Source organism: Canis aureus, chromosome 31 (genome assembly GCF_053574225.1).
Source record: "Canis aureus isolate CA01 chromosome 31, VMU_Caureus_v.1.0, whole genome shotgun sequence".
Lineage (NCBI taxonomy): Eukaryota > Metazoa > Chordata > Mammalia > Carnivora > Canidae > Canis > Canis aureus.
The window spans coordinates 29,452,039-29,479,038 of record NC_135641.1 but is presented as its reverse complement, the minus strand read 5'-3'; the positions used below and the strand labels follow the sequence as shown (position 1 = coordinate 29,479,038).

The 27,000-nt window shown below is 40.5% G+C and overlaps 1 protein-coding gene across 1 annotated transcript in view; it reads left to right on the top strand.

Moving 5' to 3' along the window:
• Positions 1 to 27,000, top strand: part of ATP13A5 (ATPase 13A5) — a 106,553-nt gene that overhangs the window by 44,550 nt on the left and 35,003 nt on the right. Inside the window, exons 10-20 of the mRNA XM_077880102.1 lie at positions 2,403 to 2,573; positions 5,415 to 5,572; positions 8,785 to 8,973; positions 12,660 to 12,721; positions 14,355 to 14,505; positions 17,221 to 17,307; positions 17,983 to 18,139; positions 20,126 to 20,243; positions 23,621 to 23,745; positions 24,527 to 24,687; positions 26,705 to 26,830. Coding sequence (XP_077736228.1) covers positions 2,403 to 2,573; positions 5,415 to 5,572; positions 8,785 to 8,973; positions 12,660 to 12,721; positions 14,355 to 14,505; positions 17,221 to 17,307; positions 17,983 to 18,139; positions 20,126 to 20,243; positions 23,621 to 23,745; positions 24,527 to 24,687; positions 26,705 to 26,830 — 1,505 coding nt within the window. The remainder of the gene's footprint in view (positions 1 to 2,402; positions 2,574 to 5,414; positions 5,573 to 8,784; positions 8,974 to 12,659; positions 12,722 to 14,354; positions 14,506 to 17,220; positions 17,308 to 17,982; positions 18,140 to 20,125; positions 20,244 to 23,620; positions 23,746 to 24,526; positions 24,688 to 26,704; positions 26,831 to 27,000) is intronic.

The following is a 27,000-nucleotide window of genomic DNA, read 5'->3' as shown; positions in this document are numbered from 1 at the left end:
AGACTGATGGAATTTTAAATTAATTCTAGTGCTTTTTAAATATGGGATCCAGGAAGTATTATTAGCATTTTTATTTTGTCTCTGAAATGTATCCTTTTGAACTCTGAGCTAATTTTCTTTGTTATCTTAAATAATCTGTCTTCCTGCCATAAGGAAAAGTAGAGGAATGGTACTGGCAAAGACTGGAAGTCAATAATAGGATTTGCAAGTGGCCTCATTTAGCTGGAGTGTGTAGGAAAAAGAGCCAGGGATGCTCAGTTTGTGGTGGCTTTGAAAATCTAGTGAGAGAGTTTGCCTTTGGGACCCTTCCAAACCTCATCCTATATATCTCTTCATCTGGTTATTCATCTGGCTATCCTTTATCATATCCTTTAACAAATTAGTAAGTTTAAGTATTTCCCTGAGTTCTGTGAGCCACTCTAGCAAATTAATTGAACCCCAGAAGGGGGTTGTGGAAACTTCAGATTTATTAGTCAAAAGCACAGGTGACAATGTGCATTTACAATTAGCATCTGAGGTAGAGTGCAAGCAGTCTTGTGGGACTGAGTCCTTAACCTGTGGGACCTGATGCTAGGTAGATACTGCAAGAATTGAATTAGGCAGCCGGGGTGGCTCAGCAGTTTAGCGCCGCCTGCAGCCCAGGGTGTGATCCTGGGGACCTGGGGTCAAGTCCCACATCAGGCTCCCTGCATGGAGCCTGCTTCTCTCTCTGCCTGTGCCTCTGCCTCTCTCTCTGTGTATCTCTCATGATTAAATAAATAAAATCTTTTTTAAAAAAGGGAAAATTGAGTTAAATTGTAGGACAACCAGCTGGTATCACAGAATTGCTTGTTGTGGAGAAACCTACCCCCCATCTGGGGATCAATAGTGTGTGTGGTAGTAGTGTCATAGCAAAGGAGACACATAGGAGGACTGAGGTTTTTCCCAACTTGGGAGGACAGGAAGATTTGAGTGAGATACTTATTCATAAAAAAAGAGTATCAGTTCTACCATAGTCTCAAATTATTATTATTAAAATGTATTTCATGTCACGGAGCTAAGCAATTACAGGTAATCCATTGATAAGGCAACCACCATGAGTCAGCAATTGCCAATGAAGCCTTTGGGACCCAAATGCAAGAGTCCAAAGAATGAGTCAGTGAGACTCAATCACACGGAAAAAGCAGTAGAGTTGGAAAATCAGTCCATGAGAGGGCAGAGTATGGGAAGAGGAGGAATCAAAGGTGATTCTGAGACTATAAACCTGTCACTCAGCAAAAGGGTGGTAACCATAAAAAGCCAAGAGGACACTTAGTAATGAATATATTAATATGGATTGTAGATAATACGGTGACTTGAGGATGCTAGTGGGATATCCAGGTTGGGATGAATAGCCCATCATTGAGAAATATAAAACAAGAACACAGGAGAGAGTAAAGATGAAGATACATGTTATTGATCTAACTATTTGTAAGCATTAATTAATGAGAATAGAACTAGAAAGAAAAAAGAGATGTCCTGTCTTGCTATATTGGTTTCTATCTTTCGCTACAAGCTCCAAAAAGATCATGAAGAATATTTTATAGATTTTATGATGGCATAATTTCTCATTCATCTCTGTACTTCCAGGACAGCTTACCTCTACCCTCATGCTCAATGTCCCAAACACCCTCAACCATCTTTGGTGCCCAGAGCATAGCATGCTCTTGCTCTCACTTTCTCCAAAAACACTTTCTTCTTCTCTTTGATCTAGTTGGCTTCATTTTCTTTTGAGTTGTCATTTGTTAATTGTCCAGGACCTCTTTCCTGGAACCCCGGGCTAGATCTTCAGATTACCTGGTGCTACTACCAAAATATTTACCTTACTGTATTTTTATTAATTATTTACTACTGTTTAGTGGCTTGGCTCCTTGGGTCTCTGAGGGCAGGATTTCTATCTGTCTTGTTCATTATTATATTCTCAGCACCTAGAGCAGTGCCTGGCACAAATCAGCACTTAAAAATATTTGTTGAATGGACAGATAAACAAGTAAATTACTGGCAAATAATAATAGCTATACAAATGCTTTACAGCTCCTTCACTGCCTAGCATAGATCTGGGCTTAAAGAACACTTAAGGGGACAACTGAGTAGCAACTCTCTTTGCTAAAATGGCCTGTTTTTCAAAATACAGCAGCAAACCATGCAGATGGAAATATGGAAAATATAGGTAGGCCTTAAATGAATATTTTAAATATAACCAAGTATGCCACTGCTTGCATCACTAGCATCCTTTAAGAAATCATCTGACTCAGGGTGTATGTAGTAAGTAAGACCTGAATAGCTGTGGTTTGTATACTTTCTTGAAATTAGAAAATATCGGCTCTGAACGACTATCTGAGGTCACAGGTCACACAGAATCAACAAAAGATAATCTTTTTTAGGAGAAAGTATACCTGTCACAAAGACACCATTGCCTCATTCAGAGAACACCATGGCCTGGAAATCCCACAGCTCGGAAGATTATCGGAAACATGTCCTTTTCTGTGGGACAGAAGTTATCCAGGTCAAGCCATCTGGGCAGGGGCCAGTGAGAGCAGTTGTCTTGCAAACAGGTTGGTAGATTTCACTTTTGTAAATTTAGTCCATTTTAGAGGTGAGGGAGTTGGATTGGGAAAATTGTGTTTAGGAATACGGACTTTGCTATATTCTGATAATAACAGCCATACTCATTTCCAGTCAGACCCTTATTGTTCTAAGTTGTCACCATTTTCAACTGAATGGTTTGTTATTAAAATAGATCTGCCCTACGACCCAGCAATTGCACTGCTGGGGATATACTCCAAAGATACAGATGCAGTGAAGCGCCGGGACACCTGCACCCCGATGTTTCTAGCAGCAATGTCCACAATAGCCAAACTGTGGAAGGAGCCTTGGTGTCTATCGAAAGATGAATGGATAAAGAAGCTGTGGTCTATGTATACAGTGGAATATTCCTCAGCCATTAGAAGTGACAAATACCCACCATTTGCTTTGACATGGATGGAACTGGAGGGTATTATGCTGAGTGAAATAAGTCAATCGGAGAAGGGCAAACATTATATGGTCTCATTCATTTGGGGAATATAAAAAATAGTGACAAGGAATAAAGGGGAAAGGAGAAAAAATGAGTGGGAAATATCAGGGAGGGAGACAGAACATGAGAGACTCCTAACTCTGGGAAACGAACTAGGGGTGGGGGAACGGAGGTGGGTGGGGGGTGGGGGCGACTGGGTGACGGGTACTGAGGGGGGAACTTGATGGGATGAGCACTGGGTGTTATTCTATATGTTGGCAAACTGAACACCAATAAAAAATAAATTTACAAAAAAAAAAAAACTTGTCTAAAAAACAAACAAAAACCTTACCTAGATGAAGCATGTACAGAGATGAAGTACCTTGCCTCAAAGGCAAGACTATGTTCTTGTGAGTTTTTGTTTGTTTGGTTTTGGTTTTTTTATGTTCACAAGCTTCTTTTCTTTTCCCTCTACATCCACTCTAAGTGATTACCAAGAAAACACTTCCAGCCATTATTGCTTGAGGATTTTCCTTTCAAAGTGCTTCTTGCTGGGTTATTATTTCGAGGTCTCTGCTGGATACCTCCACTTGGGTTCCCTACAGACACTTCAAAGTCAAAGCATCTAAAAGACTCATCCTCCTCTTTCTGTTGACAGTATTGCCATCTAGCCAGTCTCCACATCACCTTTAACTCCTCACTTTCTCCCACACCAAGTAGGTCACCACATTCTGTCAATTCTACAAATACCTCCCAAGTCCTGTCTCCCTCTACTTCATCCGCACAGTTGGTGTTTTTTCCAGGCCCTTCATCATCTCCTGTCTAACTATTACAACAGAAATATTTTTTTGACTGTTGTTCCCTTTCAGTTTTGGCCTGAAATACTTTGTCTTTTCCTTTGCTCTACCTATCCCTTGATCTGTCACCAAGTCATATTTCTAAAACATTTTGAAGTAGTTCATGCACACCATGCTCAAAAATTTTTTCGAAACTACTAATATTACTCCTAATCTTTCACATGACATGATACAGCCAACACCTTCTGTGAGCCAGTCCTAGCTACCATATTCACCCCTGACCTGTGTTTCACCAGCCCATATATGCATAAGTTCAAAAACATACCTTGCACTTTGTTATCTCTATGCTTTAGTTAGCCTATGATTCAATTGTTCTACTTGATTTTTTTAATTAAAAATATCAAATTTTGCTTCAAAGTAGTCGGTGGGCATGAGAATGTCTCTCAGCCAGCTGATAAGCAGGAGCAAATGGATGGAAATCATGGAAAACACCTGATCTGAGCTTATGAAATGCTGAGGTAATAGGTTAGAGACAGCTCTGTTCCTTTTCTGTAAAGCCTGCAAAGCCATATTTGAGGAGACCAGAGGTTCATCAAACAGCGGGATTAAGGCATGTTTCACACTTAACAATAGTGACTTATATCTAGTAGTCCATTTTTTCACCAATAAGTTAGATATTTATGAGTATCTATAAAGTGTTATGCCCTGAGCACTAAAGGAAAAAAAAATTGTGAGATACTCCTTGCCCTTAAAGAATATTATGGTCTGGTGCAGGAGACAGATGGATTTAGAGCTAACTAAACAGAGAGCAGTGATAGACGTCATGTGATTAAATGTTAGAAGGACTCCAAAGAAGGGGAGAAATTATTTTTGATATGAAGTATGGGAGTAGAATTCTGGAAACATTTCTTTGATGAGGTGGCATTTGAGCCAAGCCTGATAGGATGGGAAAGATTTAGCCAATCCTATCAGAGAGCTGAAAAGACACACTAATCTGTTTCTGCAAAATTCAAAGGAAAGAATGCACTGGAGTCTTCTGAGAACAGTGCATAGCTAAAAGTCTAGCAAAATAGAAGTACATCAGATTGATGGGACTTGGAAAGTCATGCCTAGGAATTTAAACTTTATTATAAAAAATAGAGGCTCTGGAAGGCTTTTGAGCATAGGAATGATGTGATGAAAGGCACATATATTTAAGAAATTACTTGTTTATGCTTTCTTTTTCTCTTAATTTTCTATTATTTTCAACACATATTTGGGCTTTAAAGTCTTCTTCTCTCAGCACCTCATCTTCTCTGGTGACTGCGTCTGTTGGTTCCTTAGGCTTCTTTTCCCCAGTCTCATGTATGAGTGAGAAGCTGCACTTTGTGAATCACTGAAGGACTGACTCAAAGCAAGAGAAATTGAGCAGGGCTAAGTGAATGTCATTTATTGTTCCTGGAAACTTGTAAGAATAATAAATGTAAATGTACTGTTAACAATGGTGTTTTCATTCCATATTCAAATGACATTATTAACCGATCCTTAATTTGATGCAAACCATTTTGGGTGTGGGGAAAACTGCATTAAAGGACCTTACTCCATCTGCAATTATCTTCATGTAGGTTACAATACCGCCAAAGGGGACTTGGTGAGATCCATCCTCTACCCTCGGCCTCTGAACTTCAAACTATACAACGATGCCTTCAAGTTTATAGTGTTCCTGGCCTGCCTTGGAGCTGTGGGTTTCCTCTATGCCCTCGGTGTATATATGTACCATGGAGTAAGTATTGGGGGTAAGATTTTTAATAGCAAAGCTTTCTCAAGGAACTTGACCTAACTCAAAAGGGTTGGATAAGTTTACCTTTTAGCCTCATCATTTTGGGAATCAGCATTGTCCAATGGAGCTTTCTTAGGTGATGGAACTACTTTATACCTACACTGTTCAATTTGGTAGCCCTTAACCATATGTACTTATTGAATGCTTGAACTGTGGCTAGTGTGACTTAGGAAAACAACTTTTGGGTCACCTGGGTGGCTCAGTGGTAGAGCATCTGCCTTTGGCTCAGGGCATGATCCTGGGGTCCCGGGATCAAGTCCCACATCGGGGTTCCTGTATGGAGTCTGCTTCTTCCTCTGCCTGTGTCTCTGCCTCTGTGTGTGTGTGTGTGTGTGTCTCATGAATAAATAAATAAAATCTTTAAAAAGAAAAAAGGAAAACAACTTTCAATTTTACTTCATGTTAATTATTTTCAATTAATTTAATTTAACTAATTTGATTATTTGATTGACTTCAATTTAAGTAACCATATGTGGTTAGTGAAAATTGTATTGGATGGCACAGCTATGAAAAGCTGCAAAGTTCATAGCTCATTTCACCACTTGGATGAGAATGAGAGGTTACTGCATGTGTGGCATTTGTAATACCCAAGCCCAAACAGCTTCAGAGGAAATACATGTTTCTCAAGTCTGATAGGATGGAGAGGATTTAGTCAATTAGATCAGAGAACAGAAAGGACGTACTACTTAGAATGAGTAAGGGACAAAGGAAGAAATGCAGATGGATCTTCTGGAACCAGTAAGCAACTGAGAGATTAAGTCTAGCAAGGTAGAAATAGGTTACATTGAAGGGGATCTTGAATGCCATGCCCAGAAATGTGGATTATTTGAAGATGTTGAGATATTTGAGTGTGTATATTGTCCAAGGCATACCTGACAAACCACATAGGCAATGAGTTGCTCTGTGTTCTGTTAGGTTCTGAAATGGAATTTAATGTCCACTTTTACAGGGCCATGTAGGTGGCTCAGTCAGTTAACCATCAGACTCTTGGTTTCAGCTCAGGTCATGATCTCAGGATCATGAAATCAAGCCTTGTGTCAGTCTCCACACTCAGGGCTTGAGATTCTCTCTCTCTCCCTCTGCCCCTTCCCCTTTCCTTCTACCCACTCACATTCTGTCTTTAAAATAAATAAATAAATAAAAGTAAACAATTATAAATGTGCATTTTTACAGAATTGTATGCAGCATGGATCTCCACTTTCTTTTAAGCTTCATGGTGTCTGGTTTCATTTGAATGTCCCTCTTAATAGTTGTGTTGGCTGGAGAGAGACACCCATCATAAATGACCTCTGAGGTCCTTTCTAGTCCTGAGAGTCGGATTCTGTTGTAAACCATGTGGTCTCTTCTGTAAGACATATTAGGATCTTAGCAATGTGGGCTCATAAGGAAGAAGAAAAATTGTGAATAAAAGTGTGAAAGCATAGATATGAAACTAGGTATGGGTGGCCTAATCACAATGCCCAAATTGGTGGCTTTAGTGCATTCTATATTTGTGTTATTGGGGAGAAGGGTAAACATTGTGGAGAGGGGCAAATACTGATGAACAGTCACAAGAATTTCCAGGCAATATTCAGGCTCACATTTGCCTTCTGAGTAGTCATTTCAGTCTGATATAAGCCCCCAGGGAGCATTTCTAGGTCAGGTGAGGACAAAGGAGGCCAGAGTATATTGGCACCAGTAGAATGGACCTTGAAAAAAGCTCCACAAACTGTTAAAGCACATTGAGGCAATGTGCCAGGCCAGTTTCATCTGGGATGCAGGAGAATTGAGCAGGAAAAAAAGCAAAAAGCTCTCTTGTATGGACTAAGAAGCCCCTGCAGTGATTGGGACTGAAGGTTTCCTGGGCAGAACTCAGCATCCAGTACATCCTCTCCATCCCAAAGCAGCAACCCTAATCACAGAACTGGTCTTCTTGTGGGTCATAACCTGTGGCCCTGTTGGCTGCCTCTGTCTGTACTGGCTCAAGATTTGACAGGGCTGAGGCCTCAGAGTTAACACTCTAGCTGTCGTTGGGAAAAGCAAGGAATGATGGATTTTGTAATAAACTGAGATTGAACCAATGATGTACCTAGCAGGCATTGTTACTGAACCTGAATCTGTGTTTCCAGGACTCAGAAGAGAACTTTATGGCTAAAATTATGGTTGATTTCATAAAAATCTAGGGCAAAGCCATTAGTATCTAGAACATTTGAAAAATAAAACAAGCCACCCTGTGATTTGATCTTGGCTCCATTCTTATTAGTCACATGAATTTCTGCAGACCTGACTGAGATCTTGACTCCATGAGAACCGACTTGGTAGTATAACACACTGGTCACGTATTTGTAGCCTGGAGTGGGACAGACCAGGGTTCAGATCCTCAGCATTTAATTTGCAAGCATGTGCCTTGAGGAAGTTATTTAATTTTTAAGCCTCAGTTTCCTTATCTATTAAATAGAAAAAAAATAGCAATATTTACATTGTAAGGGTGTCCTAAGGTGTCACTAAATAACATACGTAGCCTAACACAATAGCCCCAGAACATGTGCAGTGAGAAAAATCTATTTTTACTATTGATTTCCCTATATTAGATAATCCATGCTGAGATCTTAGCGGAATCTTGGTCCTCATTTTTATCAGGTCACCATTCATTTAATACGTGTGCTGGGACCTCCTCTGTGTTAGAAACTGTGCTAGGCTCTGTATCTGAAATGAATGAGATGCACTTGAAAATGACTTCAAGGATGTATAAGCCACAGCTGCTGCACCCAAGGAGTTTGGGAGCTATTGGCGGAGATTTATAACCCAACTATCAAGCCAGTGTGTAAAATATTACAACTCCAAAATGGTCTCAGTTCCTGGGGAGTCCAAAGAATGTGTTACGATGAGCAGAGGAGGGACGGTGCTCTAGGTGAAGAGAATGCTAAGTAAGTAGAAACAGAGTCAGGAAAGGGCAGGATGGACATGGAATAGGGAACAGAGTCTCCTTTGTTCTCAGTGGGAGACAACTTGTCCTTTCTTTAGGTACACCCAAGAGAACTCTCAGCTCCACCAAGAGAATTGGCTCACTTTGAATAGTCTGAGCTTCTGGGACTCCTGTGGTGTTACAGAAGATGGTGCCAGAAAAGGTGCCAGCCTGCTCTACTGGGCTAACCTGTATGACCCTCCCTCCCCAGGTTTCTCCAAGAGATACTACAACCATGGCCCTGCTCATCCTCACCATAACTGTCCCTCCTGTGCTGCCAGCTGCCCTGACCACAGGCATCGTGTATGCACAAAAGAGGCTGAAGAAAAAGAAAATCTTCTGTATCTCCCAGCAGAGAATCAATATGTGCGGGCAAATAAACCTCGTGTGCTTTGACAAAGTATGATCTAAACTTTCCGGGTTGGAGGTAAATGATTTCAAGGCACAGCAGAGCTGGAAAAAGCCTCCAAGAATGCCTGGCTCACTGTGCTCCTTTTACGGTTGGGAACACCGAGGCCAGAGAAGGTCCCACAGTGAGCTAGTGTGAGACCCTGTTCTAGAAGCCCACTCCACTGAGTTCTAAGGAAGTGGTTTAGCTATCACATCGTGAATTTCTTTCCTATGAAATTTAATATTTTTGTGCTTGTGTTGGATTTTAAAGCAATCTCTTATTGTAATAACTTCTATGACTGACTGGCTTTTTCAGGCAAAAAAAAAAAAAAAAAAAAAGGTGTGAGAAACATTTCTGTCCCCAGAAGTGATTTTTCCTCTACTTAATGGAACATACTCCCTTCTTCTCTTCTGCTTCTTTCTAAAAAAGAGAGGAAGGGGACGGTGCCTGTGTTGATATACTGGGTCCCTCCTTTCGCCTTTGATCCCCAGGCTATCAAAATTTTGGACTAGAGAATGTGTCCCTGTGCCTAGGGTCCTGGAAGTGGCAAGTGAGAAGTATGTCCAAATGGGGAGGATTACTCCTCTGGAACAGGTCCTGAGACCTCTTCCTGTGCCTCTCCTATGGAGGGACCTCAGCCTCAGCCACCTGCTATTCAGATCCTACCCTCTGCTTGGGCAGGCCAATCTAACTGCTGTAACACAGTGGGTCTGTCTTCACTTCATTCACATTTGAATAACTGATAAAGGCTTTGGCACTTTTTTTTACTAATCTACATTGGCCAAGAGTCCCATAAATGAGACATTCCTTGCTCTGCACATGACTTAGCTGAGGAAGCAGGCAAAATGGAAGTGTAGACAATGATAGTGCAGTGAAATGCATGCTTAAAAAGCTATGAACAGAACATCAAGGTGAAGTTACCTGCTGTGGATGGGAGATCACCTTTGAGCTGTGGCTTTGGTTGTTAGACAGAATGGGCTCTGGGGTCAGAGGCAAGCAGTTCAGAAGCACAGGGACATCAGGGCCTATGACATATGGGGATGCAGCTAGACTGGGGGCTGTGTGGTAGGCAGCGTAGCTGGAGAGAGGAGCCCATTTTCTCAGGGCCTGATGTGCCAAGCTAAGGTGTGGAACCTTGTGAAAGAGAATGGGAACAGCCCTACCATTTTTTTAAGAAGATGGGTTATATTTTTATAGGTATGATTTATTTATTTCTTCTGGGGTGATTGATTTATTTCATGGAGATAGGACAGAGATGGGAAGCTATCTGGGGACATTGTTGTAGGCAAGGATGGCAAGAATGGAGACTAGAGGACCAGCTTGAGCGACACCATGAGTAGACTTGATGAGTCTTGGCCCCCAGCTGGAAGTAGAAGAGCTCTAAGATTATTTCCATTCTATTCTTGTTAAGTTTCCTTTCCTCAATCCCACTCACCAGGAACCACTAGGGTTAAATTAACAGTAACTTCCTTTTAGTTTTAGGGCCAGAGAACCACCCCTGGGAAGTTTTCTGGTAGAGATTTCCAATACTTACCCAGGAACCTCACTAGTATCTATAATATAGGAGGGAGATTTAGAAAATATGTTCATTACAGATTCATCTGTTTCTAAAACTAATTTTTCCAGAGCGAGTTTATTTTACATCTCCTATAAAGCTTTTTCCTCCACATCCTCATGTGTTCCTTCGCCAGAACGACTGAGGGACTGTACACATGGCCAAACCCCAATGGCACGACAGCATATAGTGCAAAGAACTCTGGATTAGGAATGAGCAAAATGAGAAGTCAAATCCCGGATTTGGTACTAAGTTTCTGTGTGATCTTTTAAGAGAAGTTTGAACTCTAATGATCTCTAAGTGTCTTTCTAGTTTTCATATTGTAAAACTCTACCAATACGGTGTTGGAATAAAGCACCCCACAATTAATTGAAGCCCCATCTACTATTATTTCCATTTAGAAGACATTCACCACTGGGCTTCTGAGTCCGTTTGTTGTCATCTATTTCTAGTTTACGTTGGTGTGTTATAAAATAAATTCTCTCTTTTCTATCTTCTCAACCCAAGCCTGGGCTAGTATTTATGCTAAGAAATTTGCCTTTTCCTTTTACAACTGCAACTGTAAGTTAGTTTTCTTTCTGTTCATGGCTAGTTTTATTATACAAGGATCATTTTCACATAGAGAAAATAGCACAGTCCTATTTCTGTTTTGTTGTGGTATCAGTTCTGCTTTCATGTTCAAAATATTGATACTTAAAAATATAACCTGATCATCAGGAAAATATTTCAGTTTGAATTAAGCTGCTAACTTTTTTTGAAGTGGAACAAGTCAAGAGGATTTGAAAACTAAGCACACAGGTTGAGACCCTTATAAAATACAAGAAAGAAATGAAGCAAAGAGATTTTTGCTATTGTTCTTCAAGGAATAGCTCACACAATGCGTCTTAGCTTTCTATGAAGTCCAAATGAATTCATTAAACAGATCCCTTCATTTTTTAATTGGAAGTCGAGTATGAGTTTTGCCTTTCTGCATACTTTGCAAAATTTATTTAACATTTGTCATCTGGTGGGAGACTCTAGACAGGATGGATTCTGGTTCTTTCTCTTCAACCTGCAGGCCACTGAACCTCAAGGCTGTTCATTTCACCTCTAACCTGAGAAGCTCCTTTCCCTATTTTTTTTTTTTCCTTTCCCTATTTACTCGGTTATAAGAATTGGAAGCAGTGGAAGCACTTCATTGTAAAGCATTATGCAGATTTAATGTCCTGTAATGACAGAAATGTCATCTGATAGAAAACTAGAAAATTCAGTGTCTTATACAGAAATGACTTTGAAGAGTGATGACAGAGACCTGGATGTCAGTATTGAAAAGAGATACACCCCAGCGCTTGGTTATACTCTGCTTAGCCTTGACAGTGCTGAAGTAGTAGGGCTTTGTGCTTATTGGGGGCATTGACTTCTTGCATAAAGACATGGGAGTCTGTAATTAATGGTGTACTTGAAGCAATGAGCAAATTCAAAGTGCTGTGACAGTACTCAGTTCCATGTTGCTTTCTCTGTTACATTATGTGACAAATACTTATAATACAGCAAATCAAATCTCCCAACCATTTTCCTCTTGATCTAACAATAAAACTCATTCATGGGCATTAATGAATATTTATTATTAGCACTTCATTTCTTTCTAAATTCTCAAAGCCCTTTATCAACATTTCATTATCAATCTGGACAGTCACCATGTCACCCATATTTTAGAAAATTGCTGTAGACCAGATGGCAGACTATGAAATAAATAGTCTTGAAAAGAAAGAAAAATTCTGAGCTCTGCTTTAGAAAGACTGCAGGTGCCAACTGAAAAGTCAAATTCACACTGGTTCTTATTGGATTTCCATTCACTGAATGCCTCTCGTTTAACAACAGCAAGTGCAACAATAAACATACAAAAACAAAACACTAGCATTTAATTGTAATGACTAGTATCTAGAGTCATTTAATTATCAACATAGGCTTTTGGGGAATCATTTGTCACTTGCTGAATCTTTCCTTCAGGTACCCTTCTCTGATTTAAAACTTGATGCTTACAAACAAGGGCTTTGGACAACTAGATCTACTTTAATTTCTTGGAAGCTTGTTTTGTTTAAATCATGCTGTAATTAAAAGAACTAAATAATATGTTAACATTAATTCTAATTTCTTCCAGACTGGCACTCTTACAGAAGATGGGCTGGACCTCTGGGGGGTGGTCCCAACTGCTGACAACTGGTAGGCACTTTGGTAAAGATGGAATGTGGGATTGGTGTGGCTACTTTGGTATTAGACCCATCTGAGGGATGAATGTCATATAAAATATATATGATAATTTACTAGAACTAGTTTCCAGTTATTCTAACTTATTAAATGAGTTCTAAGTTCAGAATCAGACAGGGAAAGTAGGCCTTCAAACTCCACATGAAAAATAAAATGAGCTGGATGAGTAGGGAGCTGAATGAATAAAATAAAAGAGCAAAGAGTGAAATCAGAACTCTGCTTAATTAAAAACTGCAAAGACTCACTGGGGATTAGTGGGCTGGGGGTGGGGGCTGTCCAAAAAGGAAAAGCTCCATCCCCTCCCTCATGGAGCTCATATCTCATGTGAAAAAAAGGGCACAAACCCACCTACCTTCTATGTACAATATGAGCTGTGGAAAGGGCTATGATTAAGGCACACATATCAGAATAGAGAAGAAGAAACAGTAGTGATAGCTTGATATAACACACAGTCCTGAATTTTAGAATAACATAGTAGATAAAAGGTACAAATTAATTTTGAAAATGAATGGAATGAGGAGAACCACCTGACAGAGATACCATTTGAGATAGAATCTTGAAGCATGTGTGGCTAGAATTTTTATAGATATGGGCTAAAAGCTGGCAATGGGAGGGGAGAAGGCGATCACAGAGATGCAACCCCAAATGCAGCTAAAGACAGAAGAGCCTTAGCTCCCTTCACTGCAGGACCGAGGTATGCCTTCTCAATCCAAGCGCAGATGCCTTGGCTCTTAAACTCTGGATACTCCTCACAGTGATTGAGGCTCTGTTATTGAAGGATTCATGCAGGGACTCCCCAAAACAGTGATGGGACCAAACACAGTCCTGGCACATGATAACATCAGACAGGCAGTGTGGCATTGCAGAAGACACTTGGGTTCAACCCTATTCATGGTGGTTCAGCTCCTGGTTGCTCAGACAGTCAGGCCAGGCTTTTGTCCAGACAGGCACTGTGTTGTCCTCTATTGGCCAGATCAGTGAAAAGGGAATAGAATGTTTGCAGCTTTCACCTCCCTTTTCCTTCCCTTCCCCTAAGTAAGCTTTAGGTGTGTAGAAACAACTGGACACAATTACTATTTAGCTGTAAGATGGGAGGAGAGGAAAGTAAACCCAGTCAGTCTACTGTCATAGAGGAAAATGGGCTTCAGATGTTGGATATACATGCTAGGGGTTTCAGGGAATAGGGCAAAGAGCAAAGGGCTGAGTCATGAGAAGTATTTCAGAGTCTAGGTGTGCTTTTACTTGAAGGGATAAGAAATCAGCAGGCAGTCTTCCTTTCTAACTCCACTACTACACTGGCCCAGAGACTTCTTGCAAGGGGGTGTGGTTTCTAGAGCCCACTCTGCAGAGCTTGCAGGTGTCAGTCAGAACCTTCTACCTACTACGTAGACGCTGGCTGCAAGTAATCTGACAGAGGTCTCTGTGCTTATATCCAAGCACTCCAACTTTATTATATAAGGTATGAGGAGCTCTGGAAGGATTTGAACATAAGGGTTAAGTATTATTGAAACTCTATGTTGATAAGGTTTCAGAATGTGTGAAATGATTTTGTCGAAAACCCTCACTTATTAATCATCTTCTATACCAGTTTTCAGGAAGTCCATAGCTTTGCTTCAGGCAAAGATTTGCCGTGGAGCCCTCTGTGTGCTGCCATGGCCAGTTGCCACTCTCTGATCCTTCTCAATGGGACCATCCAGGGAGACCCACTGGACCTCAAAATGTTTGAGGGCACTGCCTGGGTAAGGCAACAGCTTTTTGGTTTGACTCAATGAGAAAAACTTAAAGAAATCATTACTGGGACTGGTAAACTTTTTCTAACTTTGGTTGAAACCCAGAGATTTATAACACTATGTGGATGAATGCCTACCTCTACCTGAATTTCCCAACCTCTGCTTCAAAAAACTCTATCAATGAGTGCAACATGAAATAGGGTTCCATGACCAAAAAATTTTGAGAACTGCTGTTTTAAGACAGTAAAATTGATTTAACTGTAGGATTTCTTTTTTTAAAAGATTTTATTGATTTATTCATGAGAGACACAGAGAGAGGCAGAGACACAGGCAGAGGGAGAAGCAGGCTCCATGCAGGGATCCCAATGTGGGACTCGATCCCAGGACTCCAGGATCAAGCCCTGGGCCAAAGGGAGGCACTCAACCACTGAGCCACCAGGCGTCCCTATAGGATTTTTTTTATATACTGTGATACGCTGTGAATATTCAAGAAGGAGTATGATATGTAGCAATTACCAAACCCTTACTTGACCAGAAAACCTAGACAGGCCAAAACATGGTATAAGTAACCCCTGTAACACCCTCAGAGAAACAGTAGTCTAAAGCAGTGCCATCCAGCATAACAGCCACTAGTCACATGTAGCTATCAACTACTTGAAATGTGGCTATGCAACCGAGCTAAATTTTCAATTTTGTTCACATTAACTAATTTAAACGTAAATGGCCACAAGTGGCTGATAGCTACTGTATTAGACAGTATAGGTCTAGACACCAAACTGAAGTCCCCGAGTCCAATTGGTTTAGTTTTCTGAGTTGAGAATGAATGACAGTTGAAGACTATAAAACATTCCTGGTGGCTGTCATGACATGGTGGCGGACCTCTCGACTCCACCACTTTCTAGCTCTGTGACCCCAAATCCAGAACCAGGACTCTGAGTCTATTACCTCATGTGTGCATTTGTGATAATGATACCTCATATACAGACTTGTGGTAAGCATTGAACCTATGAGCCTACAGGGCCTGCTTGCATTAGGTGCCCAACAAGTGGGGGGAGGCACTCATTCATTCACTAACTATTTAATTCATTACATTATTCTGCTCTCAAAAAAAAAAAACACGTTTTAAAGCTACTGACAATGATATATCAACTGCAGGACAACATTTAAACAGAATGGTAAAGAGAGGAAAACAAATGATTGCAGGGACATGAAATACATCTCACAAAAAGGCTAATTTAAAGATGTATAGTGGCAAAGTTGTAGTTTTCTAGAAGCCAAAGTAATGAAAGAGGAGTCCTGTAAACAGGGAAATTTCTGATATCAGTAAGTGAAAATTCTAGCATTTGCTGTGGAGAGATTTCTGACATAAAGACAAAGCAGTAATCACTTTCCTGCATCTTAATGGAGAGGAATCAGCATAATCATTACAAACAATGTCTTTACTAGCATCATTAACGTTGACATAATGATGAGCTGCTTAGAGTAATTATTACTATATGTGACTTTGATCCTGGTTCTGACAGTGCCTCTTCTCCATTGGGGGTGGGGGGGTGGGGGGTGGAGTTTCTTCTATTTGTACAAATAATGTACAAGTTGGGGTCTTGCATAAGAACATAAATCTTGTATTAGCTCTGTAAGGACTGTCTTTAAGAACAGTGGCATCCACCCCAAACAAAGCATGAAAGTGCAAGATGATTCACTGAGTTTAAAGCTAGGTGAAGGGGCAGCCCGGGTAGCCCAGCAGTTTAGGGCTGCCTGCAGCCCAGGATATGATCCTGGAGACCCGGGATCGAGTCCCCACGTCAGGCCCCCTGCACGGAGCCTGCTTCTCCCTCTGCCTGTGTCTCTGCCTCTCTCTCTCTCTCTCTCTGTATCTCTATGAATAAATAAATAAAATCTTAAAAAAAAATAAAGCTGGGTGAAAAAGTCTCCAGTTAAATATCCTTTGGTTTTAGTTACCTTTCATGAAACATAAGGGGTGGTGGGGGGAATGCCCTTGTAGACTCTAAGGGTTTTAGCGATAGAAGTGATATTAGAATATTTTTCAGAAGAAATTTGAGATCTGGAGAAATGGAGTAATGTCCCCAAGGTTATAAACAAGTAACTGATAAGAGCAGAAGCCAAATGTTGCCTCCTCTTTTCTTATTTGCATATCGGATGGCCTTTCCCATGTTTTCTGTTAATATTGGTTTCTCAGATATATAATTTATACTGTTGTAACATCCAAGGAATACAAACCATTTTCAGATATGCTTTCTAATTTGCTAGCAGCTAACTGGCTGATTCTGTAGCTAACCAATTAGGTATAGTAACATAGATATAGAATAATAAATAATTCCATGTTTATCTCAAGACCCAATCCTAACTCATCTGAGGGCTAATGTGCTCAGCTATATTGGAGAGTAGATCTCTACTTAAACTCACCTCCAGTTACTAGACAATACCATTCAAGAAGAGCCATTGGCCTGTTACTAGCATTTCTTCCACCGATTACTACTTAAATTGTAGTCACAATATTTCTGACTTTTTGACATTCTACAATAAGGTCCTTAATATAAAACCACATAATAGAAATTTGACAATGATGGTATTTGGATAATGGTCTAGAAGAGAAAATATGTGAAAGGGGCTTTGAAGAGATTCTGAGTGCTATGCAAATGAGAGGTATTTCTTCCTTATTATTTTTCTCTAAGGAATCTTATGGATGTTTTCATTTTAAAACAGATAATGGAAGATTGCAGTGCAGACTACTGCAAATTTGGGATGTTAGATTCAAACACCATAATAAAACCAGGACCAAAAGCCAGTTGGGTATGATTTGCTTTTTTAAATCAGATGGCTCTTTCTCCTTGAAACTGGTAAATCTCCCCTGACTTTCACAGATTTTTAAATTCCTATTATTTTGCCTTACCCTAACAGTGTCCATAGGTTTGCTCATTCCTTCATTCCTGAATCTATCCTTTAATTTATTCATGAATCTGTCCTTTAATTTATTCAACAAACACTCATGGAGTGCCTAAGTATGTTAGATCACTATACTAGGAGGTGCTAAAGGATAGTGTGATTTCAGAGCTAGACATGTTGGGCTCTGTGTGGGAGGATTACATGGGTGGGAAGAAAATCCATATAGGTGCAAATAAGTGCAAGACAATGTGCCAAGTGCTATAATAAAGGCTGAAGAAAAAGCTGCAGGAGTCCAGAGGTGGGAGAGAGGAGCACCACAGAGAGAGTGACCTGTGAACTCTGCCTGGAAGATAATTAGGATTTCTCCAAGCAGCCATGGGGAATAGCTTTGCAGACTGAATGACCTGATAAAGGAATCGCCTTAGAGATGGGCAAAAAAATATCAATATTGTGACATACACCACTTCATGATCTCCCTGGGTTTGTTGCAGAGCAAACCCTGCTTTTTGGTATGCACCTGGTAAGTCTCACTCACAAGACTCACAAGCACCTTAAGCCCCCTCTTTCTTGGTGCTCTCGTAGAGTCCTGTAGAAGCCATAGCCATCTTGCGCCAGTTTCCATTTTCCTCAAGCCTGCAGAGGATGTCTGTGGTCGCTCAGCTGGCAGGGGAGGATCACTTCCATGTCTACGTGAAGGGTGCCCCGGAGATGCTGGCCAAGTTCTGCAAGTCTGAAACAGGTACTAATTTAGTTGACCCTGTTCTCTTTCAGGAGCTTAAATATTTTAGAAGCCCAAATATACAAAGCACACAAGTCTAAATCAATGAATGTGGACATGATTGATTTCTCAGTGAGTGAGAAATGGGCCCAGTAGATCTGATAGGGTGGAAGTGGGAATTTCAAGGTAGAAAGGCAGAGAGTAAATATCTGACTTTGGTCCATCCAGAAAAGTTGAACCACAATGGGGTCTCCGGGAAGGAGATGTGAAGCAAACATCAGGAGCCAGAACAGGAAGCTATGTAAGGGTCACCGGGAAGGGCAAGGATGAAGAGTATGCACTGGGAACCAATGGGACAGGTCTGGACCCGGCACTCATCCGGCAGCTGGGGCGCTCCGCCCGTCACCTCTGGGGGCTGGCACCACCTAAAAAGCCTTGTGCATGCAGATCAATGGAAAGAGAATATAGACAAGATAAATCTTTTAGAAAAAAAGTGATTAGAGTAAATTAGATGGTATTAGAGCAATGTAATTGATCATTTTCACAGCAATTTCATCTTTCTGGGCCAGATTTTGAGCTGATTTGTATTGTTTCTTAGTCTTATAAACATATGCACCCTCTAAGCAGCAGCCCAGATTTGTAAGAATATTGTTGCATTCAAATGAGTTCATTTGGATAAAATTGGTCTTTTTCTCCTGATTTTCATCTATATTCTTCTTATGATTGCTGATAGCCATCAACTTGTGCACACAATTCTAGATTTGGCAAATGATTGCTTTAACTTCTTCCTCTACTTAGAGCCATTTTTACTTTAGAATCGGCCCCTTTTTTTCTGACTTTGATCGTTCTCAGAACTCCCATTACCTCTATCACTCTATCCTTCACAGACTGATGGCCTATATTTTCTTGTTTAATTTTTTTTTCAGCCTCACAGATACAAGTGAGTATCTTCTTGATATTTCAACTGGTGACTATTGTTCCTGCTCTATTGTAAGGATATGGGCCTGCCACTTCTCACCTCTCATCCTTCTGGTAGCACTTCCAATTCTTCTTATTGTCCTTACCTCAGATCTTTGACATATGCTAATAATGACTGCAGTGATTTCCGCCCCCGGCATTTAATAGAGAGCTAGGAGCTTCCTTGATCCCCACCTCCTGGAACATTTTAGAATTACAGAAAGTCTGAGTGGAATGGGGACACAGAGTTTTTCTTTCTCATTCTATTGAGGTATGGAAGACAGACCTAATAAGCCCAAGAAATCAAGTTGGTAGTAGAATAGAGACTAAAAATCAGGTGTTTTGCTACCTAAGCCACTATATACTTCCATTATGCTGTGCTTCCTTTTAATACCCTTATAGGCATTCTACAAACCATAAAGATTTTATAAATATTTTAATATTACTTATGACAGGGGCAGCCTGGGTGGCCCGGATGACCACTATGCCAAAATACACAAATGTTGCCATTGTATCATCTATCATCTAAAGCAGGGATTGGCAAGCTTCTCTGCAAAGAGCCAGGTAGAAAATATTTTAGGTTTTACAGGCCACCATGGTATCTGTCTCAAGTGCTCAACCTTGCCATTGTGACCCCAAAGCAGCCATAGATGGTAAACAAATGGGCATGGCTGCATTTCAATAAAACTTTATTTACAAAAACACGCAATTGGCCAGATTTGGCCTGTAGTATGCTGACTCCTGATCTAGAGGATCAGCTGTTTTCCTCATTTCCATGTAGACACAGTCCTAAGGCCAGTCCTTATTAAACCCAGCCAGTGGATTTGATACCCATTTGATGCCAGTGCATCTCTGGCATTTATTTCTGTCAGAATAATAAAAGCACACTGATGAAGTTGTTTGTGTCTTTTAGATGGAGCTATAGTTTTTCTATCAAAGTATTTTTGGAGTTTTAAAACAAGGTACAGTGTAGGGATCCCAGAGTCTAGCTTAGGAGCTAGGCAGCCTTCAATATGACCTTACCTTTACCTCTTTCCTCTCACCTGACAGTGCCAAAGGATTTTCCACAGAAACTGAGGAGTTATACAATACAAGGTTTCCGTGTCATTGCCCTTGCCCATAAAGCCTTGAAGATAGAGAAGCTTTCAGAAGTACAGAATTTAGCCCGGTAAGGAACTCAGAAATCAGCACTAAGGCAGGTTATGTGTGCATCAAATAAATGAATACTGGAGATGGACAGGACAGTTCAAATCACAAGAAGCCTCCTGGAGATGAAGACTCGTCTCATCCAATCTCCCAATTTGGAGATGGACAACTGTAAACCACACTGGGGAAGACTTGCTCAGGTCACAATGATTGTTGGTGATAGAACAAGGATGGCAGTGCAGATTTCCTGACTCCCAGATGTCCGTGAGCTATCTCTGCCCTGCATTCCATCATCCCATCAAAAATAATCAACATTCCTTCAACCACATTATGTGGCTGACTGACTTGGGGTTCCCACATACAAAGAGGTTAAAAGAAGGATACAATGGGCAATGTGACAGACCTCCAGCATCCTTCAGATTGCTTCTTTCAGCGCTCAATAGTAACCTTCCTCAGATCTGGAGAGGTAGTGAGTGCAGGCTGAGTTACACAAAATAGAACTCAGTATTCTTAATTATATTAAGGGTATAAATTGTCCTTAGTAGAGGATGATCTGTGAATTCTTGTTTCTTTTCATGTTTCTCAGTTTTTAAAGGTTATTTTTGAATTGTCTAAGACAAAAGAGTAGTGAGATACTGTGGAGCATTGAGTAACAAGTTGTCTATGCATTATTATCTTTGATTTTGTCTCACTGATAGAGACCTTCACTTACACACAATTAGCACCTTTGCATAAGATGTGGATATCCTTGGCTCAGTGTAACTATTTACAACCTCTGCCCATCTGCTCTAGTGGAATCATTGTCCCTTCCTTACACTGTTCTATTTCCCTCATCTCTAAAGTATAGGATTGGATGATCTTTAAGGACGCTTTCAGCCATGAAATTTTAATCTTCTAAATAGAATCACAAAGCTCATTTTGAAATAGATGAATGGCACTCTCAGATTTAACATTCAAGGTGTTAGCTATTCTTGAGCAAGCATGAAGACACACAGGATTTTGTAATTTTTCAAGACAAAAATCTAATAACAAAAGCCAGGTATATGTGTGAAGAAAAAATTTACGTAGCAAGACAAGGAGGATAGCCACCAACTTGCTGCCACATAGTAGTGCAGCTGTGATGTTCTCATTTAAAAGTCTCTAGTAGGCACCTGGGTGGCTCAGCAGTTGAGCGTCTGCCTTTGGTTCAGGTTGTGATCCCAGAGTCCTGGGATCGAGTGCCACATCAGGCTCCCTACAGGGAAGCCTGCTTCTCCCTCTGCTTGTGTCTCTGCCTCTGTGTGTGTGTGTCTCTCATGAATAAATAAATAAAATCTTTCTTAAAAAGTTACTAGACATTATTATAAATATAACAAAATAAAGTGATGTGTTAGATTTCCAACCATCTCAGATTTTCCTAGAGAGTAGCAGGAGCCTATTATGCTTCTTAAAATTTAGTTATTGTTTTCAAGCAGAGAAAAGGAAAACACTTTGAGTTTTATTAGAATCAAATTATATTTAGCAAAGTTTCCCAATCAGGAAAATCAAAAACTTCTTAAAAACTGGTTTCATAAAAGGGAAATAGAAGAGTTTCTTTTTTTTTTTTTAGAAAATAAACATCCCAAACTAGAAAATAGAAGAAATACTTTATCAAAATTCTCCATTTTGTTGGTTTAGCAAATTTCTATTGAGCTTGACTCTCTGAGATGCTCTTCAAGACACTGATGATTCAGATGCGAATAAAATAAAACCTTTGCCCTCAGAAGCTTATTCCTAAATTGGGAAGATAGATAATACTGCCCTTTTACATGAGGTGATCAGTGAGTCCTCTGGAAAGTGACATTTGAACAGAAATATGTGTAAAGTAAGGGAGCAAAGCATATGGGTATGCAGAGGAAGAACATTGCAGGCAATAAGAATAGTGAGCACAGAATTTTGCTGGGAATGTTGCAGAGTAGCAAGAGGCTTAAGTGCCTGAATTGGTGAAAGAGAGCAAGAGTCGTAAAATAGAGACCAAAAACAGAATCAATTGGTGAGAAGGTTTCTGGATCTTTCTTTTAGCTGTAGCTCATTAGAAAATATTAATCCAATTTATAATAGAAAGTCACGAAGATAAACGATGGGAATTTAACACATTCTGTATTAGGTAGATCTTCTTTTGTAATATTCTCTGAGATTACTAAGGCAAGATTAATATCTAATTATCTGAGTATTCACCAAAGTGCCTACAATAAGGTCTAAAACAGACTAGTTATTTGATGAATGGACTTTTGAATGAAGATGTAGTAACTTGTTCTCTACTCCAGAGAGAAGTTTCTTCACCATGTTCCCATCTAAGTGTGAGTTATATCTTTCATCAGGAAATCCAACCCTGACCTTTCTCTTAAAGAGGTTTACTGACCACATGTTTATTTCCTCTCCCTCCCAAGTCCTACCAACATGATAGAAAAGAAACAATATCAAAGAAAACAAGACAAGTGATAAGTGCAGATGAGAGATTTCTATACATTTCTGTAAGATGTAAAGTAGGTGGAGGGAGTGGCAGCTAAATCAGCAGGTGGAAGAAGCATAGTCTACACCATGTCAGAGAGAGAGATAGCAGAAGACAGAAGTTGCTTCACCCCATGGAACCCGAGAGACTGAGGCTTAGCTCTGTCACATACTATGGAAGGTGGAGGTGGTGATGGGACCCAACATCAGGGTTGACTGACCATATGCATCAAGGTTAGATCCCTAGATCTCCCTCTCTTCCTGCAATCTTAACTCCTCTCTGGACAGAAAAAGAAAAAATATGAGATTAAGAAAGAGATCTTGGCCCTCATGTTTACTATTTAAAGTCACCTGAGATTTATTCCATTCCTGAAGAGAGGTCCCACATAATGAATGTAACCCAATTAGACTTCGAGCTTCCAATTTTAAATTCTGAAAACTTTTCAAATGTTTGGCTGATGTCCTGTATTTTCTGGAGGTTATAGATGGAGGTGGAAATGAGTGATTCTATATGCAACTATTATCATAATATCCCGTATGCAGTGCATACTTAATCAATGTCTAACTAAAATGATTATAATGTAAAAAAAAAAGTCTTTGAAATAAAAAAAAATAATAATACAATTAACAAAAGCCTAAAAAACCAACAGAAGAGTTGGTAGATAAGTACATTTTTTTAAAATGGTGTTGAAACTGGGAGAAGTTGCTAAAAGACATAGAAGTGATTGCCTCTGGGAAGGAGAAGGGGTGGAGGGGTATGGAGAGAAGGACTATGGGTTTTTATCATAAGCTTTTGGGTTCTTTTTGATTTTGAAAACATATGCATGTATTACATTTATAAAACTTAGAAATTGTTTTAGAAGGAAGAAATAAAGTTCAACTGTCAAGACTTTAATAAGCTTTAATACTGATTTTTTTCTGAATCCAAAGAGAGAAGGTGGAGTCAGAGTTGACATTTCTGGGACTTCTCATAATGGAGAATCGCTTGAAAAAGGAAACCAAACCAGTCTTGAAGGAACTGAGTGAAGCCCACATCAGGATGGTGATGATTACTGGTGTGTGTTTCTGGAGGCCTGATATATTTAATGTATCTCAAGCCTCAGAAAAAGACCATATGAGCTGCATGGGTTCATGTGGCTGAGGTAGAAGGAAAAGTCCTTAACTGTCATCTGTTACCTTGGGTTCCCATTACCAGGCATATGTGCATCAATCTTGACATGTCCATGAGCTTTGGGGGCAGAGATCATACTTCATTGTCTATGTCTAATGCCGCCCTCTCCCTACCCAGGCTTAGCACAGTGCTAGTAGGCTCACAGTAAGTGTTTAAACACAAGAGTAAATATGTGCTCATCAGAAGCCTCAGTGAGACTTCTGTGTAAAGACTGTTCAGACTCTGCTAGACTGTCCTCTAGGGCTGTGGACAGGCATGGCATGTGCTGATCCAATCCAAGCATGGCTCAGCTTTCAGCATTCTATTCTCTGTTGACTGCAATCCACATCCCCAGGATGGTTCCATGCTATCAGAGAACCATCAATTTACCTTCACCACTCAGTGCTTAACCATGTCTTTATTCATTTGTGCCTGTTTTGTAAATATGCAATGTTCAGGACATGATGCTATTGTGGGAGGGAGATACAGACATAGTTTTTGATCACTAGGGACAGACAGGCTTGGGCAAGAGGTGCTGCCAAATGGTAATAAAATAGGGCAGAAAGAGGGAAATGCCCCCCCAAAGAGCACCAACAATGTGGTATAGCCACTCAGAGGAAGCAGGGCTCAATTCTGGCTGCCAAGAGATTTATACAGAAAGCAAGCTGACTCTCTTTGTCATCTAGGTGACAACCTTCAAACAGCCATCACTGTGGCAAAGAATTCTGAAATGATTCCTAGAGGAAGCCAAGTGATCCTTGTTGAAGCCAATGAACCAGAAGATTTTGTTCCTGCCTCTGTGACTTGGCAGCTGATCGAGGACCAAGAGAATGGATTGGGGAGGAATGTGAGCAAATGTTAGAAGGATCCTCAGTGGCCTGGCCTGATGACCCACAGCCCTGGCCTCAGCAGCCTTCTCTCAGCATTGGAAGGCACCACAGTCAAAACCCCTCACAGCTGTCCAGAGTTCTGCAGTTTGAAAAGCATTTAGTGTTTCCACCAGCACTTCTCAGCCCTGGCTGCACAAAGAAATCACCTGGAAGAGGTTTCAAGCTTCCAGTGCCAAGGTTTTATTGATTAAATCCAAATCTCTGGGTTGGGAGCTGGCATCAGCCCTTCTTCCCTGAGATTCTGATGTGCAGTCATTGTTGAGAACCAATGATTTACATCCATATTTCCCATTTGATTTTTCCAGTTAGGCTATACAGCTGACAAATTGTTCATTTTGCAAATGAGAGAACTGAGGCCCAGCAAAATAAGCTTGCCCAACACACACAACTGGCAAGTCGCAGAGCAGGAAATCAAAGTTAAGTCTATCTGATGGCACCCAGATCCATGGTCATTAAGATTGCGCTGTGTCCATGACATGAGGTTAAGAGGTTTCAGGCTTCTCTACATGGCAAACTTCCTGTGCTTTTGTGAAGAAAATGGGTTGCAGCCTGACATCCCATCACTAAATGTGAAATTCTGCCTATGTGTGAATTCAAGGAGGTGGTCTTCCAGGCGATAAGTTATAAAATTCCCCTTCCTCCAGGCTGATAGCCCTTTGTCTTGTTAAGTGTAGAGTAGACCTTGTTCAGTATACAAACTGCACAACTGTACAGAGTGACTTTGCCCCTACTTGGCTCAACCCCGTTTCATTGGCTATGAAGATGAAAGCTCTCTATGTTCTCTCTGAAATCACCAGAGAGAGAGATTTCTGGTGCTTATTTCCTTGCAAACTCATTTGCTTCTGCATCAATGCATGTTGCCTCGATTACGCTGTATGATAAAGCTCAGGTCTTCACTAATTTTTAACAAACAGTCCACTCACATTACCCATTCACCAGTTTAATACCTTTACTGAAGTTTTGGGTATTACTGGGAGAAGTCACATTATAGTCTCAGGCTTTCTCCTCTTCTCTGCCTCCCTCCCACCACACTTTCCTTCTCTAACTGTCTGGTGAAAGCAAAAGGAGCTCTTGTCCTTACCTCCTATGGAATGCTTTAAGCATACCTTTGTTGGCTATTTTGCAATGGGGGTTGCAAAGGGAAGGATGTATCGCCTAGCCTCCCACATCAAAATATTTTTCTTCCCAACACAATGCTTTCACATCCCTAAAATGGATCTCTCTAGTGAAAAAAACGTTCTTGCCTTCTATACTATTTGTACTCAGAGTCCTAGACTAATGTAATGTAAGGAACTCTGAAAAATGTTGCATGAAAAACATGTATGATGATCAGCTATCAATATGATGGGCTGAGCCAAGTGGGTCTAGAATGCAGTGACAGGACACATTGATGGGTGGAGGGTAGGACCGAAAGGGTTTCAGCAAAGGAGTTGAACTGGTGCAATGGAAAATAAGGTATGCAGGAGGAACTGGGAACCACGAGGGAACGTGTCACCTGTTGAGGTGGGGAGAAGGCAAGTACTATAAGGAATAGGCCCGAAAGAAGGAGTCTGCCTATTTTAAAGGGAAGAAATTGGGGCATGATGTATGATGAATGAATGGTAAAAGATCTTAGGAAATAAAAACCTGCATGAAGAAGAGAAGAAAGAGGAGAGACGAATGTTATCTAATCTTCCTTGGAATCACTAACTGGTACCTTGGAACATTTCCTTAGTAGACATACATCACTGTATTATGTCCTAAGACAGGATCCTGAGCATTATGTTGTCAACATCTTATATGTTCATATAATTTGGGGAGGACATTTTGAGTGTTTCATTCATCTGAGTCTAAGTTCCATGGACAAATTACACATTATGCGTTTGCTGGCCCTCTCCCTGTTATGTAACTTGAACGAACTTCCTTTCATAAAACATAGGAAAGCAGAGACATTCCTTAAGAACCCATGTGGAAACCATGCCCTTTTGAATTTAGGAAACCTACCTCAACATTGGGAACAGTTCAGTGCCTGATGGAACAAGAGGGAGCTGTTACCATTTTGCAATGAGTGGGAAATCATACCAAGTGATATTTCAGCATTTCAACAGCTTGCTTCCAAAAGTAAGTACTGGTGAAATGAAATGTTTTGTTTTGCTCTCAAATTAGTGAGGCAAAAAAGAAGAGAGTAGTGAAGGCGATGATCAGTGAAGTTGTCTCAGATTTGGGGAGTAAACACCCCCAAGGGGGCACTGCTCCTTCAGAAGTTGCCCAGCCCAACCTGGTCCTGCACA